The following is a 15,477-nucleotide window of genomic DNA, read 5'->3' as shown; positions in this document are numbered from 1 at the left end:
TTTAATGACAAACTAATTTAAGCATATGACGAATAAAATTTTGTCTTATTTTCTTTTCGCTTTCAGGAAAGGAGTTGGGAACTCTAAAAATCTGCTAATAATGTCTAAAAGTATTTTACTGCCATTCACAAGGTAAAATTATTACCTAAAGTTCACTTTACTGACAAATTTAAATGACTTAAAATTCTTGACATACACTGTTCAGTTAAGAACAATTCTATGTTACATTACCTCATGTTAAACACGGGAAAGACTGAGTGGGGAAAAACATTTTGTCTTGTTTTTAATATCCCCAACTTCCATTAAAACAGAATCCTTTGGGTTAATATAAAGTTATAAAAGGCTCATAGATCGTAGCACCGTGAACATGGACCCTGCCCGGGCATAACGTTCTTTCCGGTCCTATTATACAGACATCTCCAACACTCACTTCCCTTTGAAATATTAAAAATAGCCATGTTGTCTTGCCCTAGATCTAAAATAAGGAAAACCTCAGGAGTAAATCTAACACATATTGCACACACCTTCCACATTTGGTAGCTAGTGTGTGGTAAGCTTCTCATGTTGTGCCATGCACAAAAGGTTCAGAAATTAGAATGAATGGCAGTCTTCGTGTTCGCTGCACTACAAAATGCAAACTATGAAAGAACCTTGCCACTGATCAAACGGTAGCCCTCCTGTCTCAGTCACTGCTCTGGACACTAAATAATATGCTGGTATCTGTCTTTAGAGGTGTTAAACCAGCTTAACAAAGTAAGATGCTTAAAACTGGCAAGTATCGAGTCCAGCAGTTTGGTGTCACATCAAGGGCACACAGACCTGACAAATGCACCTACAAGTTACTTAAAAGCCAAGCTAGCCTTGTATTGAGTAAAGCAAGGCTGTGTTAACTCTCATCTCAAATTAGGCAAATTTAATCCAGTTACTATTTGCTTTAGCTGCATGATAGAGGACAAGCATCTGATATAACTGTCATTTAGATCAGGGGCTGACCCTATACCTACCATAGTTTTTTACCCCAACATAGCCCAGCTCTACAGCCCAACTCACTTCTACTTCCAACAAACAAAGGCATCATACATACATTCAAAGAACTGGCCTATAAATGTTTCAACATACTTAAATATACTTAGGCCTTCAACCAACTGACACACAAACATTTGACACTCACCCACCATTTCTGCTGAGGTCCAAGTACAAGTCAGTGGGAAAATTACTAATTTTAAATTTCAGTTGGCTTCCTTTCTGCCCATTCCTTATCACAGGTGATGGGGCAGAGCCTGGCTCTGATAGGTGGGGAGACACAGCACTTCACCCTAGCCCAGGTGTAGAAGCAGGGAGACCAGAGAGGGCCCACACGGAGCCTGGCTCCAGGCCTTCTTCCCACAGAAAGTCAACAAATCTCTGAAACTTAAAGGAAGTCAGACAAGAACAAGAAGCCCTGCTCTACAACGTTAGGAAAATCTTAACAGTATCAGCACACTGCTCTCTTTCTGTGTGAAGGAAGGAATGAGACCAATCTCCCTTTGGACTTTTGAGAGACACCAAATTTAAAAACAACCAAAATCGACAAAAACACCATTTGCTACATATATATAAAGATGCTGATCATACTCAGGAGGCTGATGCAGGAAAATCACTTGAACCTGGGAGGTGGAGGTTGCAGTGAGCTGAGATCACGCCACTGTACTCCAGCCTGGGCAACAGAGCAAGACTCCATCTCAAAAAAAAAAAAAAAAACCAGTGTTGATCAGAGCTAGCTACTATTGGCCTGAGATAACCAACAATATATAATTCCTGATAAAAACAAGGATACTTGATGTCTTAATTAGCCTCCACAAGTTTACTGAAGATAAAATGAAATGTCCTTTAGGTTTTAGAAAAATAGTTGATTCTTGAACAACACGGGTTTTAACTGCCCGGTTCACTTACGCGAGAATTTTCTTTCTGCCACCCCTAAGACAGCAAGACCAATGCCTTCTCTTCCTCCTTCTCCTCTTCTACCTACTCAACATGAAGACGAGGATGAAGATTTTCATGATGATCTACTTTTACTCACTGAATAGTATATTTTATATATATATACATACACACATATATATTTTTTCTCTTCTTTATGATGTTCTTAATATTCTCTCTAGCTTACCTTATTGTAAAAATACAGTATATAATACATATGACATATAAAATATATTTATTTATTTTATTAGTAAGGCTTCCGGTCAACAGTAGGCTATTAGTAGTTAAGTTTTTGGGAGCCAAATGTTATACAAAGAATTCTGATTTGCAGGGTGGGGGGAGTTGTTCAAGGGTCAACTGTACTTAAAGTAGTTAGTGGACCCCATTCCCACATTTGCCAAATTCCTAACGACAGGATCCTGGGCTGGAAAGTAGAAAATTAAGGGTTTACCTTGGCCACACTCTGGCGCAATGTGTAACTTCAGAGACTGGCTGAGCCACCCAGTACCAGAAGCCCAGCAACTTCAGACGCTGCCTGCAAACACCCCAACATTACTCCATCCAACTGCAGGGCTGGACCTCCAGGGCACCTGGAGAAAGGCTTCAACTATGACTGCAGTTGTGTAAGGGCTTGCACCTGGCACAGAAAATGCCTGTCCCTCCCCAACTGTAAATACCACACTGGTATTCCTCTGGAACAGGCCAGAAAACAAGGCAAAGGGCTCCAGACCAGAGGCCAGCAAGTCCCAGCCATGGCTGTGGCTGGTGCTGCAGCCCCATGCTGACGTCTGCAGCTGCCTCTCCTTCACTTGGACATGGTCTGCACTGGGCTGGGAAGTGCTGCCAAAATTCTGTCAGGCCTGCAGGCTGGAGAGGCTGAGGTGTGGCCACTGCATAGACCCTGTCCTTCTTGTAAGCAGAACTTTCCAAATGCACAGGCCCGGCTGAAGGCAGGCAGGGTATGGGTAGTTAACCCAGGTAGGGCTCATTTTGTGGACCTGAATGCAGGGACAGAAGGCATGCCCCCCTGACGCTGGCCACCCAGTTATATACAAAAGGAAGGCTCCAATGCAAATGAGTGGGTTGGTGGCAAAGGCCTACACTGTGAACCGGCTGCCTTCAGACGGGATGGAAAGGGGTGTGTTCCATGGAAATGAGCATGTGCATCTTTTTATAAGCCTGGCATTCCAGAAGTTCTTAATGAGAACTCTGTGTTTACCACTACCATCATCCACCTTATCAAATCATTGAGCGTGGACAGACAGCATGGCCATAAAGCATCAACATATACTTTATATTGAACCAGCTGTATGACAAAAGGACGATCAACCTTCTACTAGCAACTATCATTCCTCTCCTCCACCACCAGATTTCCATGTTTAAGCCTAGGCTAACCCTTTGGTAACCTATATTTACCTTAATTCTCCACGCCCAGCTTCTTGACAGAGGCCAGTACAGACTTGTGACTTGACACACACACTTTTGGTTGGGACTGTGAACACTCTCTTCTTCCTTCATTTCTAACCAGAATTCTAGGTGGAATTTTTTTTTTTTAACAGAGATGCGTTCTCGCTTTGTTGCCCAGGCTGGTCTCCAATTCCTGGGCTCAAGCAATCCTCCCAGCTCAGCCTCCCTAAGTGTCAGGATTACAGTCATGAGCCACCGTATCTGTCCTGAACATATATATTTTAGATGAAATATTTGGCCGGTCGCGGTGGCTCACGCCTGTAATCCCGACACTTTGGGAGGCCAAGGCAGGCGGATCTCGAGGTCAGGAGATCAAGACCATCCTGGCTAAGATGGTGAAACCCTGTCTCTACTGAAAAATACAAAAAAGTAGCCATGTGTGGTGGCAGGCGCCTGTAGTCCCAGTCACTCGGAGGCTGAGGCAGCAGAATGGCATGAACCCAGGAGGCAGAGCTTGCAGTGTGCCAAGATCGTGCCACTGCACTCCATCCTGGGCGACAGAGCGAGAACTCCGTCTAAAAAAAAAAAAAAAAAGAAATATTTGGTCTTCTAGGGCTTTTATGGGCTGAATTGTACCCCCCATCCCCAAATGTGTACTTTGAAGTCCTAACCTCCGATCTCAGAATATGACTATAATTTGGAGACAGGGCCCTGAAAGGGGTGACTGAGTTAAAATGAGGCTAGGCTATTAGGGAGGGCCGTAATCCAATTTAGTCACACCGAGGCACACCAGGGATGCCTGTGCAGAGGAAAGGCCAAGTAAGAACACAGTAAGAAGGCGGCCATCTACAAACCACAAGAGGCCTCAGAAGAGACCACACCTGCCAGCACCTTGGACTTCTAGTCTCCAGAACTGTAAGAAAACAAATTTCTGTTGCTTTAAACTACTCAGGCTGTGGTACTTTTCTGTAGCATCCTAAGCTGACTAATATGGGGCCTTCTGGGCTACTAGGAGCCTCTGGACAACTGAGAGGGACTAAACTAAGCCAGGGTCCAGAACTACACTGTCCAATACAGTAGACACTAGCCACGTGTCTTCAAATTTTTTAATTCATTAAAATTAGCAAAGGTTTAAAATTCAGCTCCTCGGTTGCACTATGTTAGGACATTCTCATCCTATGGAACAATGCTGGTCCAGAAAAGAGAAGGCTCTAAATCTGAGAGAACATCCAGGAGAAAGTTTTCTAACCCAGCTCTCCCAAGGAGGAAGAGAGGCAGTGACGAGAGCAGACAGAGTGAGCATACACCTGATGCTCAACGCGGAGAAAAATATTTAAATAGGGCTCTTACGCTTTTATTGGGCATTATCTTTATGTGGAGGTAATTCATCAAGCAGTCTTCTGACTAATTCTGACTCTAAAAGCAAGATTTTTTTGAGACGGAGTCTCGCTCTGTCGCCAGGCTGGAGTACAGGGGCTGCGATCTCGGCTCACTGCAACCTCCACCTCCTGGGTTCAAGTGATTCTCCTGCCTCAGCCTCCAGAGCAGCTGGGACTTCAGGTGTGCAGCATCACGCGCAGCTAATTTTTAGTAGAGATGGGGTTTCACCATGTTGGCCAGGATGGTCTTGATCTCTTGACCTTGTGATCCGCCCGCCTCAGCCTCCCAAAGTGCTGGTATTACAGGCATGAGCCACCGGGCCAGGCAAGACTTTTTTTTTTTTAATTAATGCAGGACAAAATTATGTACTCAAGCAAACAGCATTTATGGAGTACTTATAACTCACAAAGACACTTTGATAGGCGCCACACAGGGGCAGAGAAGAAATTTCAAAGCATGTTTTTGCCTCAAGCAGTAAAATGCCTAAAACTGTAAACATCAGAAAACAGGTAGGGAGGATTATGAAACGACAAGCGCCTCAGAAGTTCGGAAGGGGGCATCCCAATCCCAAAGGCTTGGACGGGCGGCTTTACCTGCCTGCACTTGGAAACAGACCTTCAATACCTTTCTCTGAAATAAGAGGAAAGGTCTTTCCCTCTGGAGCCCCTACACCCTCTCTCAACTAGTTCACTTCTCTCCTGCTGCCAACATCAGCAGTCAGCCCTAAAACTCTCAATTCCTTAGAGCTCCTCATCGCAAGCCCTTCACACCTGACACTCTCCCATAACGGCCAGTTCTCCTCCCCAATAGCCCCATGGCTGTGCCAAGCACACTAACTGAAATACCACTCTGAGTTCTGTTTCTCACGTTCCTGGTCCCCTCTTCTGAACAGAGTCGCACCTAGAAAGCAAAGCCTTGCTTTCTAATGTGCAGCTTTTAATTTGCTGAAAACTTGGAGCACAGAAAACTGAAAATAACCCTATTTGCCTAAAAAGTATTTCACCCTTAAGGATCCATACAACCTTCATCTCCTCTACAGGATTCCCTGCCCTCCCCTCCTCTGAATCTGTATCTGCATCTGTTTCCACAGTGCATCAAAAAGACATCTCTATTACTGCCCTGATGACTTTCCCATCAGAGCTGTTCTTATATATGTCTAAAGCACAGTTCCTTGAAAGCAGGCCCAGCTCCTTTCCCATCACACAAGCATTCTTTCAAGGCGTACTGGGTTTAATCTGTAATGTAAAACAGAAGCTAACAGGCTAGAGCTCAGGCACTGTGCTAGGTACAAAATTTCCCTGTTATCTGAGAGGAGCTCTTCTCTGAGTAGTCTGTTAGCTTCTCAATACACAGACACTGTGTGATATTTATTTTGACTGCCTGGAAGCCAACTAACTTCTGGTTCTCAGCTGCACTGTGAAAATATGAAGTTGCCAGAGAGCTGAGATACAGACAGTAGTAGTATTAAATACAGTCACATTAAAACCAAGTGAAGAGCAGGGACTTTCGACCTATTAAGAACCTGTACTTAATAATTTTCACATCACACTAGGCATTCTTCAACCTCCCCTTGTATTGAGTTGAACCAGTTAATGATTACCTGGCTTTGATTAAGTTCCCCTTTCACAAAGCACAACTGCGAAGTACCATAAATGATGTTTAGGAAAACCAGACACACCAGTGACCCTTAGAACTGGATTATTCCTCCCAGGATAACAAATAGGAAGCCTCAGGAATGCTTGCTTGCAATCAACCTTACCCAGCAAGATCTGGTTACAGACCTGCAGTATCACACTCAGGTATGTTTCTCCAGGCTTTGGCTTTCTCTGACCTGCCTGATATGCAAAGGGCCTCGGCTATTTAAAGCATTACATTAAAAAATCATGTTTTCACCCTGACCCAAACCCTGGTAGGCTCCAAGAACAACAAAGCAGGACTTACTGCCATTGTCGTCAGAATCCTCACTGCTGCTGGGAAGGCGACCTCGTTTCATGATCTCCCCGGGAAACAGCAGGCAGCCTGCAAAGCAATGAGACAGCACTTAACCCAAGATGATAATACACAATCATCAAGTTGTGCTTCAGATGGCAGCCCAGGATTCACAGCAAACAAAAGCAAACAAAAGGCTTTAAGTAGCATTTGAATTGTAAACAGTAAAAAGACCAAAGATACATAATTAGGTACAATCATTAACAGACCAGGTTAAAAAAGGAGGGGGAAGGGTGGAGAAGTCACGTATCAGTAGGTCTCCCAAAGGTGCCAGGTTTCTTTCTATATTCCTGTGACATTATTACTATAACTACTCCAGGAGTATTTAGCTGACTGGCAGCAAGCACTGCAGAAAAAAACCCACAGCAATGAACACTGTACTGTGCTTCTTCACTACAGACAGATTCATATTTTATGCGTACATGTTGGGGGTGGGGTTGTGCCTGGATGTGTGAATATTTACACTGCACTGGGCATGATTATGCTTCTCGGGCAAATTATACTAAAATAACCCTAAAAGCCGAAAGAAACAAAACAAATGGGGTAATAGGAATGCAAATGTCTCCTCCAGCCATCTCCAACCCCACAGATGGAACAGGAAGGAACCACAGACATTATACAATTTTGATCCAGACCCCTCCCTTTCACATTAAGAAACTAAAGCCAAGAAAGGTTAAGCAGCAACTTCCCCAAGGTCATGTTGTGGGAATGGAGCTCCTAATTCCAAATCCAATACTATTTCCCCTCCACTTCACCTCAACTCCCTTCAGGACAAATACAACCAAATCCAGCCAAAATAAGAAGTCAGTTTGTACAAAGACCCAGCGCACCTGGCCAACTCCTCCCAGGTAGCTGATGATAACAGAATTCTAGCACTACCCTCAAGTATGAGAAAGGCTGCATTTAGGTAAGAAGGCAGTGGACTGAGACAGAATGGCCAGTCAATGAACGTATACAGATGATCTCACGGTTACATTCACACAGGGCAGCTCTCTAAACAAATACAAAAAGCTTTTCCGAATTAAAATTACTGATCAATCTGACATCTTTAGGGCACTGGTCTGTCAGTTCAATGAATCCAAAAGAGGAAAGGGAACTTTTTCAAGTCAGAAAAAGTATGGTAGTCCATCACCTACCTACGCATCCACTCTCTTAGAAAAGTACATCCTAACCTCCTCTTCATTGGGAATCACAATATGTGTGATGTGGTGCTAACAATGCAAATGTGGCCAGGCATGGTGGCTCACCCCTGTAATCCCAGCACTTTGGGAGGCAAAGGCAGGAGGATCACTTGAGGTCAGGAGTTCGAGACTAGCCTGGCCAACACTGTGAAACCCCATCTCTACTAAAAATACAAAAATTAGCCAGGTATGGTGGCAGGTGCCTGTAATCCCAGCTACTCAGGATACTGAGGCAGGAGAATCACTTGAACTCAAGAGGCGGAGGTTGCAGTGAGCTGAGATCACACCACTGCACTCCAGCCTGGGCAACAGAGACCCCGTCTCAACACACATACACACAACAACAACAACAACAACAACAGAAGTGTGGCACATAGGAATGGTGTGGAGAAAAAAATGTGGAAAACCGGGCCGGGCGCAGTGGCTCACACCTGTAATCCCTGCACTTTGGGAGGCCGAGGCGGGCGGATCACAAGTTCAGGAGTTGGAGACCAGCCTGACCAATATGGTGAAACCCCGTCTCTACTAAAAATACAAAAATTAGCCGTGCATGGTGGCGCGCATCTGTAATCCCAGCTACTCAGGAGGCTGAAGCAAGAGAATCGCTTAAACCCAGGAGGCGGAGGTTGCAATAAGTGGAGATCACACCACTGCACTCCAGGCTATGGGACAGAGTGAGATTCCCTCTCAAAAAAAAAAAAAAAAGAAAGAAAAATGTAGAGAACCACTGTGACTGAATAAGAAAGCAATTTTAAAAAACTAAAACTCCACTCTAAAAGGGCCTATAAAAGAGCAGTCAAAAAACCCTAAACTCCCTTTTCCTTTGACAGGTCATTTCACAGTTTATCACCCTTTGTTAAAATTGTATATAAGCCTTCAGGTCTAACTCTTTTTGGGTTTTTTCTCTTCGGTGAAGTCTCCTTCCCTTTACCCCTACGTGGCACATAAAAATATCAACATCATGAAGTTTGCTTGCCTTTTCTCCTGTAATGTCTTTTGTCATTTAATTCAGACTCGCGTGAACTGAACCTAAAAGAGTAGATGAAAAGTTTTTCCTATACTACACTTAAAAAGTGGATCTACACAATTCACTCAAATATTTAGGTCCCTAATCTATAACTGCAATATTTTATATTTCCTTCCTGAGAAACTCACCCAGTTAAAGTCTGTGGGTTTTTTGTTTATCAATTGATTCTTCAAAAGCCATTAAAACGATGTACCAAGAGAAAGCCTGAACATGAGTCCTGATCAATATGGGTCATGAGCTGTATTATGGACATGCTTTGGAAGCTGGGGTTTCATGCTGTAGGCATAGTCAAGTCCTAAAACCCACTCCATCCCTTTTCCAAGAGCCCCACTCACCCACAGCCAGGCAATCTGCAACTTGGCCTGGGGCAAGCCCACTCCAGCCCTCAGGTTCCATAACCAAGAAACATGTGTGGTCCACTCCCTATTCGACTGTTTTCTCTGCCCTGTGTGTGTCAAAAACACCAACTGCAGACAGCTAAGCTCTCCAACCTTCTAGAGAATGCACCCCGAGTTCCCTCAGGATCCAGCAAGAGGTAAAAGGGAAAAGGGAAAGGCAGAGGACCACTCACTCCTAACAGCTTCAGCTCCCCAAAGCCAACATTACAAAAGAGTGCTAAAAAAAATTGGTACTAGGCTGGTCGTGGTGGCTCACACCTGTAATCCTACCACTTTGGGACACCAGGGCAGGAGGACTATACTTGAACCTAGGACCAGACTGGGCAACATAGGGAGACCCCTATCTCTACAAAAAAAATAAAAAATTAGATTTATCTAATAGAGTAGTTTTAAAAATCTTTTTGAATCAAAATACTTACTTTCCAGCTTTCAAACACAACTCCCTGAGGAAGCACTTCAACAGTCACTAAATAAAGAACGCGAGCATTGGCCAAAATACAATGATGCACCTAAACACACATAAATACTCTCTTAAGGAAAATTATTCAAGTAAAAGAAGAGTAAAAATAGTATTTTCTTTCTAATGAAATCCATTTTCATCCACCCTGAAGATCTTGAGTAATGAGGGTTTGAGAGTGCTGTATTTGCTTCTCCAGGGAACTTGGCACAGTAATGGGGGTTAGTGCTCTGCAGAATTTCCTCCTCTGTGGCTCTAAAGTACTTAAACCTTGACATCAAGCTGATTTATCTCACCCAGGATTACTTACTGTATCAGAAAATCAAAATATATGTTACTATCTTTAAGCTACACAATACAGTGGTTGTATGCTGCAAACACCTGCCCCAATAAAAGCCAGCATCTGTATCATCACCTTTGCTGACTCTTAGGGCAATGGCTAATTACTATCTAGACGGTAGTAAGGTAAGTAATAACCAATTAAAATGGCTATTCACAACACCCCAAAGTAGCAAGAAGATATAATGGCACATAATGCAGCCAACAAACATTTGAGTATCTCATATATTAGGAGGTGCTGGATGAAAATTACTATCCCTGACCTCATAGAGCTTCTGGCCTACTTGAGGAAACAGGCAAGCAACAGAAATTCAATATTGTTTGTGCCTGACAGTGGTAAATACAGAGTTCTACAGGAATACAGGAGGTGGATAAAAGTCAGAGAAGGCTGATAAGACTGAGCTGAGTCCTGAAGAACAAAGAGGAGGAAGCGAGAAAAAGGAGCATGTTTGGGGCAGAGCACCGTACTTACCAACACATGTGTAACACAGCATATTACTCTGGGTAGCATCTTTATACACATCCATTCTCACCTTATAGCCAATTGCCAAGGTTTACTGATTCATAACACTATGACTCTTTGAAGTCCCTGTATGCCCCGTGGGTTTGTCCTTCAACTACTTGTACATAGAAAGCTTTAAACACCCATTCTCCAAACTATGATTTCTTCCCACTTCCAATTAATACTATAACAAATTAATTACACCCCATGAGGTAACCTCATCAAACTACTATATGCAGATCTCTCCCTCCATTCCACATTACAAATAGGTCTAAGTCCAAACTGTCCAGCCAAAAATGAAGTTTTCTGACTTCTCACAGCTTTACTCAGGCATCTGTTCTAGCAAGCCCCAAGACCCAGAGCTTGCACTGGTTGGGCCAGTCCTCTTCCCTGAACACTCCACTTTCTTTCAGTTCTCATTCTCTGCTAATGCTGCTCCTGTTGCTTCTTGCTCCCTACCTATCCTAATCCCACCTCTTTTCTGGAGCTCAGCTCAAAGTCACTAACCACTCCAACTCCAAACACTTATATTCTGTACTGCTCAGTTCAACTTTCTTCCTCTTTTAGAACTTTTTCACTTTGCTTTTCAATGCACTGTTACCTTAATAGTATCATTGAAAAAAATTACTCATGACACTTGTTAGAAATGGTAAAGCAGATTTTACTCGAGGGGGACCATGGTGGTAGGTACAGGGAACACTGCAGTGGGATCCTGCAGTGGGGGACGGAGACTGAACGCAACTCAGATCCCAACAGAGGTGGAGATCTATAACCAAAGAGCAGGGTGGGGCCAGTGGATAGAAGATTATTAAACAGAAATATCAAGGATAAGGGGTTTATGGCTAAACTAATTTGTTAGGACTATTCTTGAAGACAGGTCAGGATAAGATAGGACAGAGCGGTCAGATACCCAGGTGAAGAATTTTCTCTAAACTGATTTTAACAGGATTTTTGCTTCAATTGGATTCAACAATAATACAAAGAGAAGGCCATGGTAGTGCCCACTCACGTGGAGGACCAGAGGAGCGTGACTAAAGTTTTGGTCAAAGGAGTCTTTGTCAGTATTCAATCAACTAAAGCCTTGCATCATGACTTAAATGTTTCGTGTGCCTCTCTGAAGATTACAGCAATTTCTGGAGAACACAGATTCTCTCAACTCAAATATGAAATAAACACAGAACAGAGGGCCAGGCGCAGTGGCTCCTGTCTGTAATCCCAGCACTTTGGGAGGCTGAGGCAGGAGTATTATCTGAGGTCAGGAGTTCGAGACAAGCCTGGCCAACATGGAAAAACCTCGTCTCTGCTGGAAAAAAAAAACCACAAAAATTAGCCAGGCGTGGTGGTGCATGGCATCTGTAGTCCCAGCTACTCAGGAGGCTGAGGTAGGAGAACCACCTGAACCGAGGAGGAGGAGGTTGCAGTGAGCTGGGCTTGCGCCACTGCACTCCAGCCTGGGCGACAAGAGTGAAACTCCGTTTCAAAAAAAATAAAGACATAACAGAGAAGGGGGACCATGATGGTAGGTACAGAGAGCACTGCAATGAGACCTTGAAGTAGAGAACAGAGATTGAACCCAACTCAGCCTGGTCAGAAACAAGGCCTCTCAGGGTGGCTACAACAGATGCCCTCAGAACTCTGGATCCAGTCGACACGGCTCACCCTGATATTGTGTCTACATTTCCTCAAAACTGATGCAAAGTTATCCAGTTTTTCGGAGCCTGGAGTGTCCACTTGCCATGAGAAACATAATAGCTACAGAGACAAAAGTGCTAGTTAGTGGGCATTTGGGAGTCTGACCAAAAAGAGGAAGACTACCTAGGAAGTTAGATTAAAAACAGAACACTGCCTGGAAAGGCCACTGGCCAAAGACCCTGGCTGGACCAGTTACTTAACAATCCTCTGGTGTCTCTACTCCACTCACTGCATGAAGAGATGCACCAAGACAACTGAGCATCTGTGGCAGCTGCTGGAGAACCATCTATCTCCTCGGGAAATGCAAACTCAGGCTTTACCCACTGGCCCAAACCCCTATTTAGATTACATGCGGATCACTCTCTCCTTGGATCCCTTCTGTCATATGGGTTAAAATGCAGTACATTAGCTAACATATTAATTTGAGGAAAATTTTATCAAGGTAGATGTCAGAGATATGATGAACAAGATATGGAATGTCTGCGCTGCAGGAGCACATGGTCTACTTGGAGGAAACATCAAATAACCAGACAAGTGGCTTCAGTGCAGTAAGTGCTATAAAAGTCACCAGATTACTGCTCACATGCACACGAGACAGCAAGGCACCTGAAAACCTTGAAATTCACATTCCTCTGATTGAAACTGGGAAAAATCTGCACGCAATAGATTGAGAGGAGCGACTATCTGAAGGAACCCATCCCTAGGATGGCTCTGGAATTTGAGTGAACAAGTTCAGTGACCTGGGCGTGGTCTTGACTGATGTGATGATTCTAAGAAAGAATGAGAACCTCATGGACAAGGAGAGAAGGACTTTTACAAAAGAATAAGAGGGTTGGGCACAGTGGCTCACACCTGTAATCCAGGCACTTGGGGAGGCCGAGGCGGGCATATCACTTGAGGCCAGGAGCTCAAGACCAGCCTAGCAACATGGTGAAACCCCGTCTCTACTAAAAACACAAAAAGTTAGCCAGGTTTTGGTGGTGTATGCCTGTTGTCCCAGCTGCTCAAGAGGCTGAGGCAGGAGAATCACTTGAACCCGGGAAGCAGAGATTGCAGTGAGGTCGAGATCATACCACTGCACTCCAGCCTGGGCAATATAGCAAGACTGTCTCGAAAAAAGAAAAAAAAAAAAAGAGAACAAGATAATTAAGAATTTGAAGATGTTTATTCAGTGCTATTCCTGGGAAACAAGGACTGATTTGAGGAAAACAAACTGTCCAGTTACTAGAATTACTTACTCTCTGTGGTGGAACAGGGCTCATTTATCAGGCCATAAACTCTATAGCTATAATAAGGATTACACCCTAGTGATTTTAACTGTCTTATGGCACATATGCAGAAAGACTGGTTTCTCTCTCAAAGTAACAATTTTATCTACTGTTTCCATTTTTATTTATTTCACTCATAAAGTTCTAGAAGGTACTCAATTAAAGACCTCTACATACTTTTATATATCACCCAATGCAATACTATGTATTAAAATAACCTACTGGATGAATGCCTTAGTTCCCGTACTGTTACCTTAAGTTCAGATCCACTTTACTGAATTTGAGATGCTTTTACTTTAATATCTAATTGACCTTTAACTGGAATAACTTGTACTGTATTCATTTTTAAATTTATTGATGCTCTTCCATTCTGTCAAATAGCTAAAATCAAATACCTAAAGATACTAAAGAATGTATTTTCAGAAACCAGGTGGTCTTATGTAAAACTAAGTATTTCATGAGCTACTCCTGTTTTTTGTTTGTTTTCGTTTTCTTTTTTTTTTTTGAGACAGAGTTAGGCTGAAGTGCAGTGGCTCACTTCAAGCTCCGCCTCCCAGGTTCATGCCAGTTTCCTGCCTCAGCCTCCGGAGTAACTGGGACTACAGGCACCTGCCACCACACCCTGGCTAATTTTTTTTTTTTTTTTTTTTTTTTTTGTATTTTTAGTAGGGACGGGGTTTCACCATGTTAGCCAGGATGGTCTCAATCTCCTGACCTCATGATCCGCCCGCCTCGGCCTCCCAAAGTGCTGGGATTACAGGTGTGGACAGCGGGCCCTGCCACTCCTTTCTATTTAAGTTCACATAGTTCAAATTATTTTTTAAACACTAGGTACCTAATAAATTGATTCCTAAATTACTGATCATAGAACACTCCCCCAAAAAGATACATTACATTCTTAATAGGTCACTTTTGTCTTCTATGGAATATAGTTATAAATACCCAAATATAATGACCTATAACTTAACAATAAAATCTGTCCACCTGTCCCTAAATGAATGTGAAGGAAACCCAGCTGGTTTCTTACCTCAGTTTTTAAAGTAAACGTTAATCGCCTAAATATGAAGTTTTCAAATTGGCAACATTATCTAATTCATATGCTCACAGAATCTAAAAATACTACTATGACTATAACTCAAACCCAGATTCTCAATTTAACTAAAGGGTTATATCCAGTCAAAAAAAAGTCATAGATTTAACTGACAAATAGCTTAAATCGTAAGCATTAACGTTTTAATCTTGTCTAAATATCTCAAGCAAAAAAAAAGTGCTCTTTATAACGTCATACATCACTTATTTAAGGAAAATGCTGGCCCAAGCTAATACAGAACCTCTGCAAAGAGGTAAAACTTACAAATATTCAGATGACAAGTTTACATTAGCAATAAATAGCCACCTCCTCCAAAAGGAAAAAATTATGATAACTGACCAGATAATAAATAACTATAATATTTACTCTTAGGAGCATTACTCATAAAGCCCATGTACTATAATACATTAGTTCACTGTAAATTCTTTATAAGTTATTTTTGAACTCAGATTTAAAAATCAAGAAAGCATTTTTCAAGACTTTAAGGAATTTATAAATTTGAGTGGTTCTGAATGAATCACAAGCAGCTCTCATTTGCCAATTTATAAATAATCCAATCACTGCTTATGAGCTCTAAGACAATCTATTAAACCCCTTCCAGGACTCTGTAATTGCTGACTCAATTAAGAGTCAGCAACTGAATAAGAGCAGCTATGACAAAACATTCCTATCATTTGTACTTGGAATGTATTTTTTTAACTTCCCTTGACATGGGAGTAAATGAAATCACAACCAAACAAAAAAGGCAGTCAGTCACCATGGTCTCCAATCTTGAGCTTTTATCCCTA

General features: G+C 42.7%; 1 protein-coding gene across 7 annotated transcripts in view; it reads right to left on the bottom strand.

Moving 5' to 3' along the window:
* Positions 1-15,477, bottom strand: part of JADE1 (jade family PHD finger 1) — a 66,937-nt gene that overhangs the window by 38,343 nt on the left and 13,117 nt on the right. For all 7 annotated transcript variants that reach the window (XM_025385550.1, XM_025385558.1, XM_025385551.1 and 4 more), the window contains exon 2: positions 6,688-6,765. In XM_025385550.1, coding sequence (XP_025241335.1) covers positions 6,688-6,739 — 52 coding nt within the window. In that variant the 5' untranslated portion in view covers positions 6,740-6,765. The remainder of the gene's footprint in view (positions 1-6,687; positions 6,766-15,477) is intronic.

This window comes from Theropithecus gelada, chromosome 5, assembly GCF_003255815.1.
Source record: "Theropithecus gelada isolate Dixy chromosome 5, Tgel_1.0, whole genome shotgun sequence".
Lineage (NCBI taxonomy): Eukaryota > Metazoa > Chordata > Mammalia > Primates > Cercopithecidae > Theropithecus > Theropithecus gelada.
Note: the sequence above shows the minus strand (reverse complement) of the source record. Positions and strands in the feature narration are given on the sequence as shown.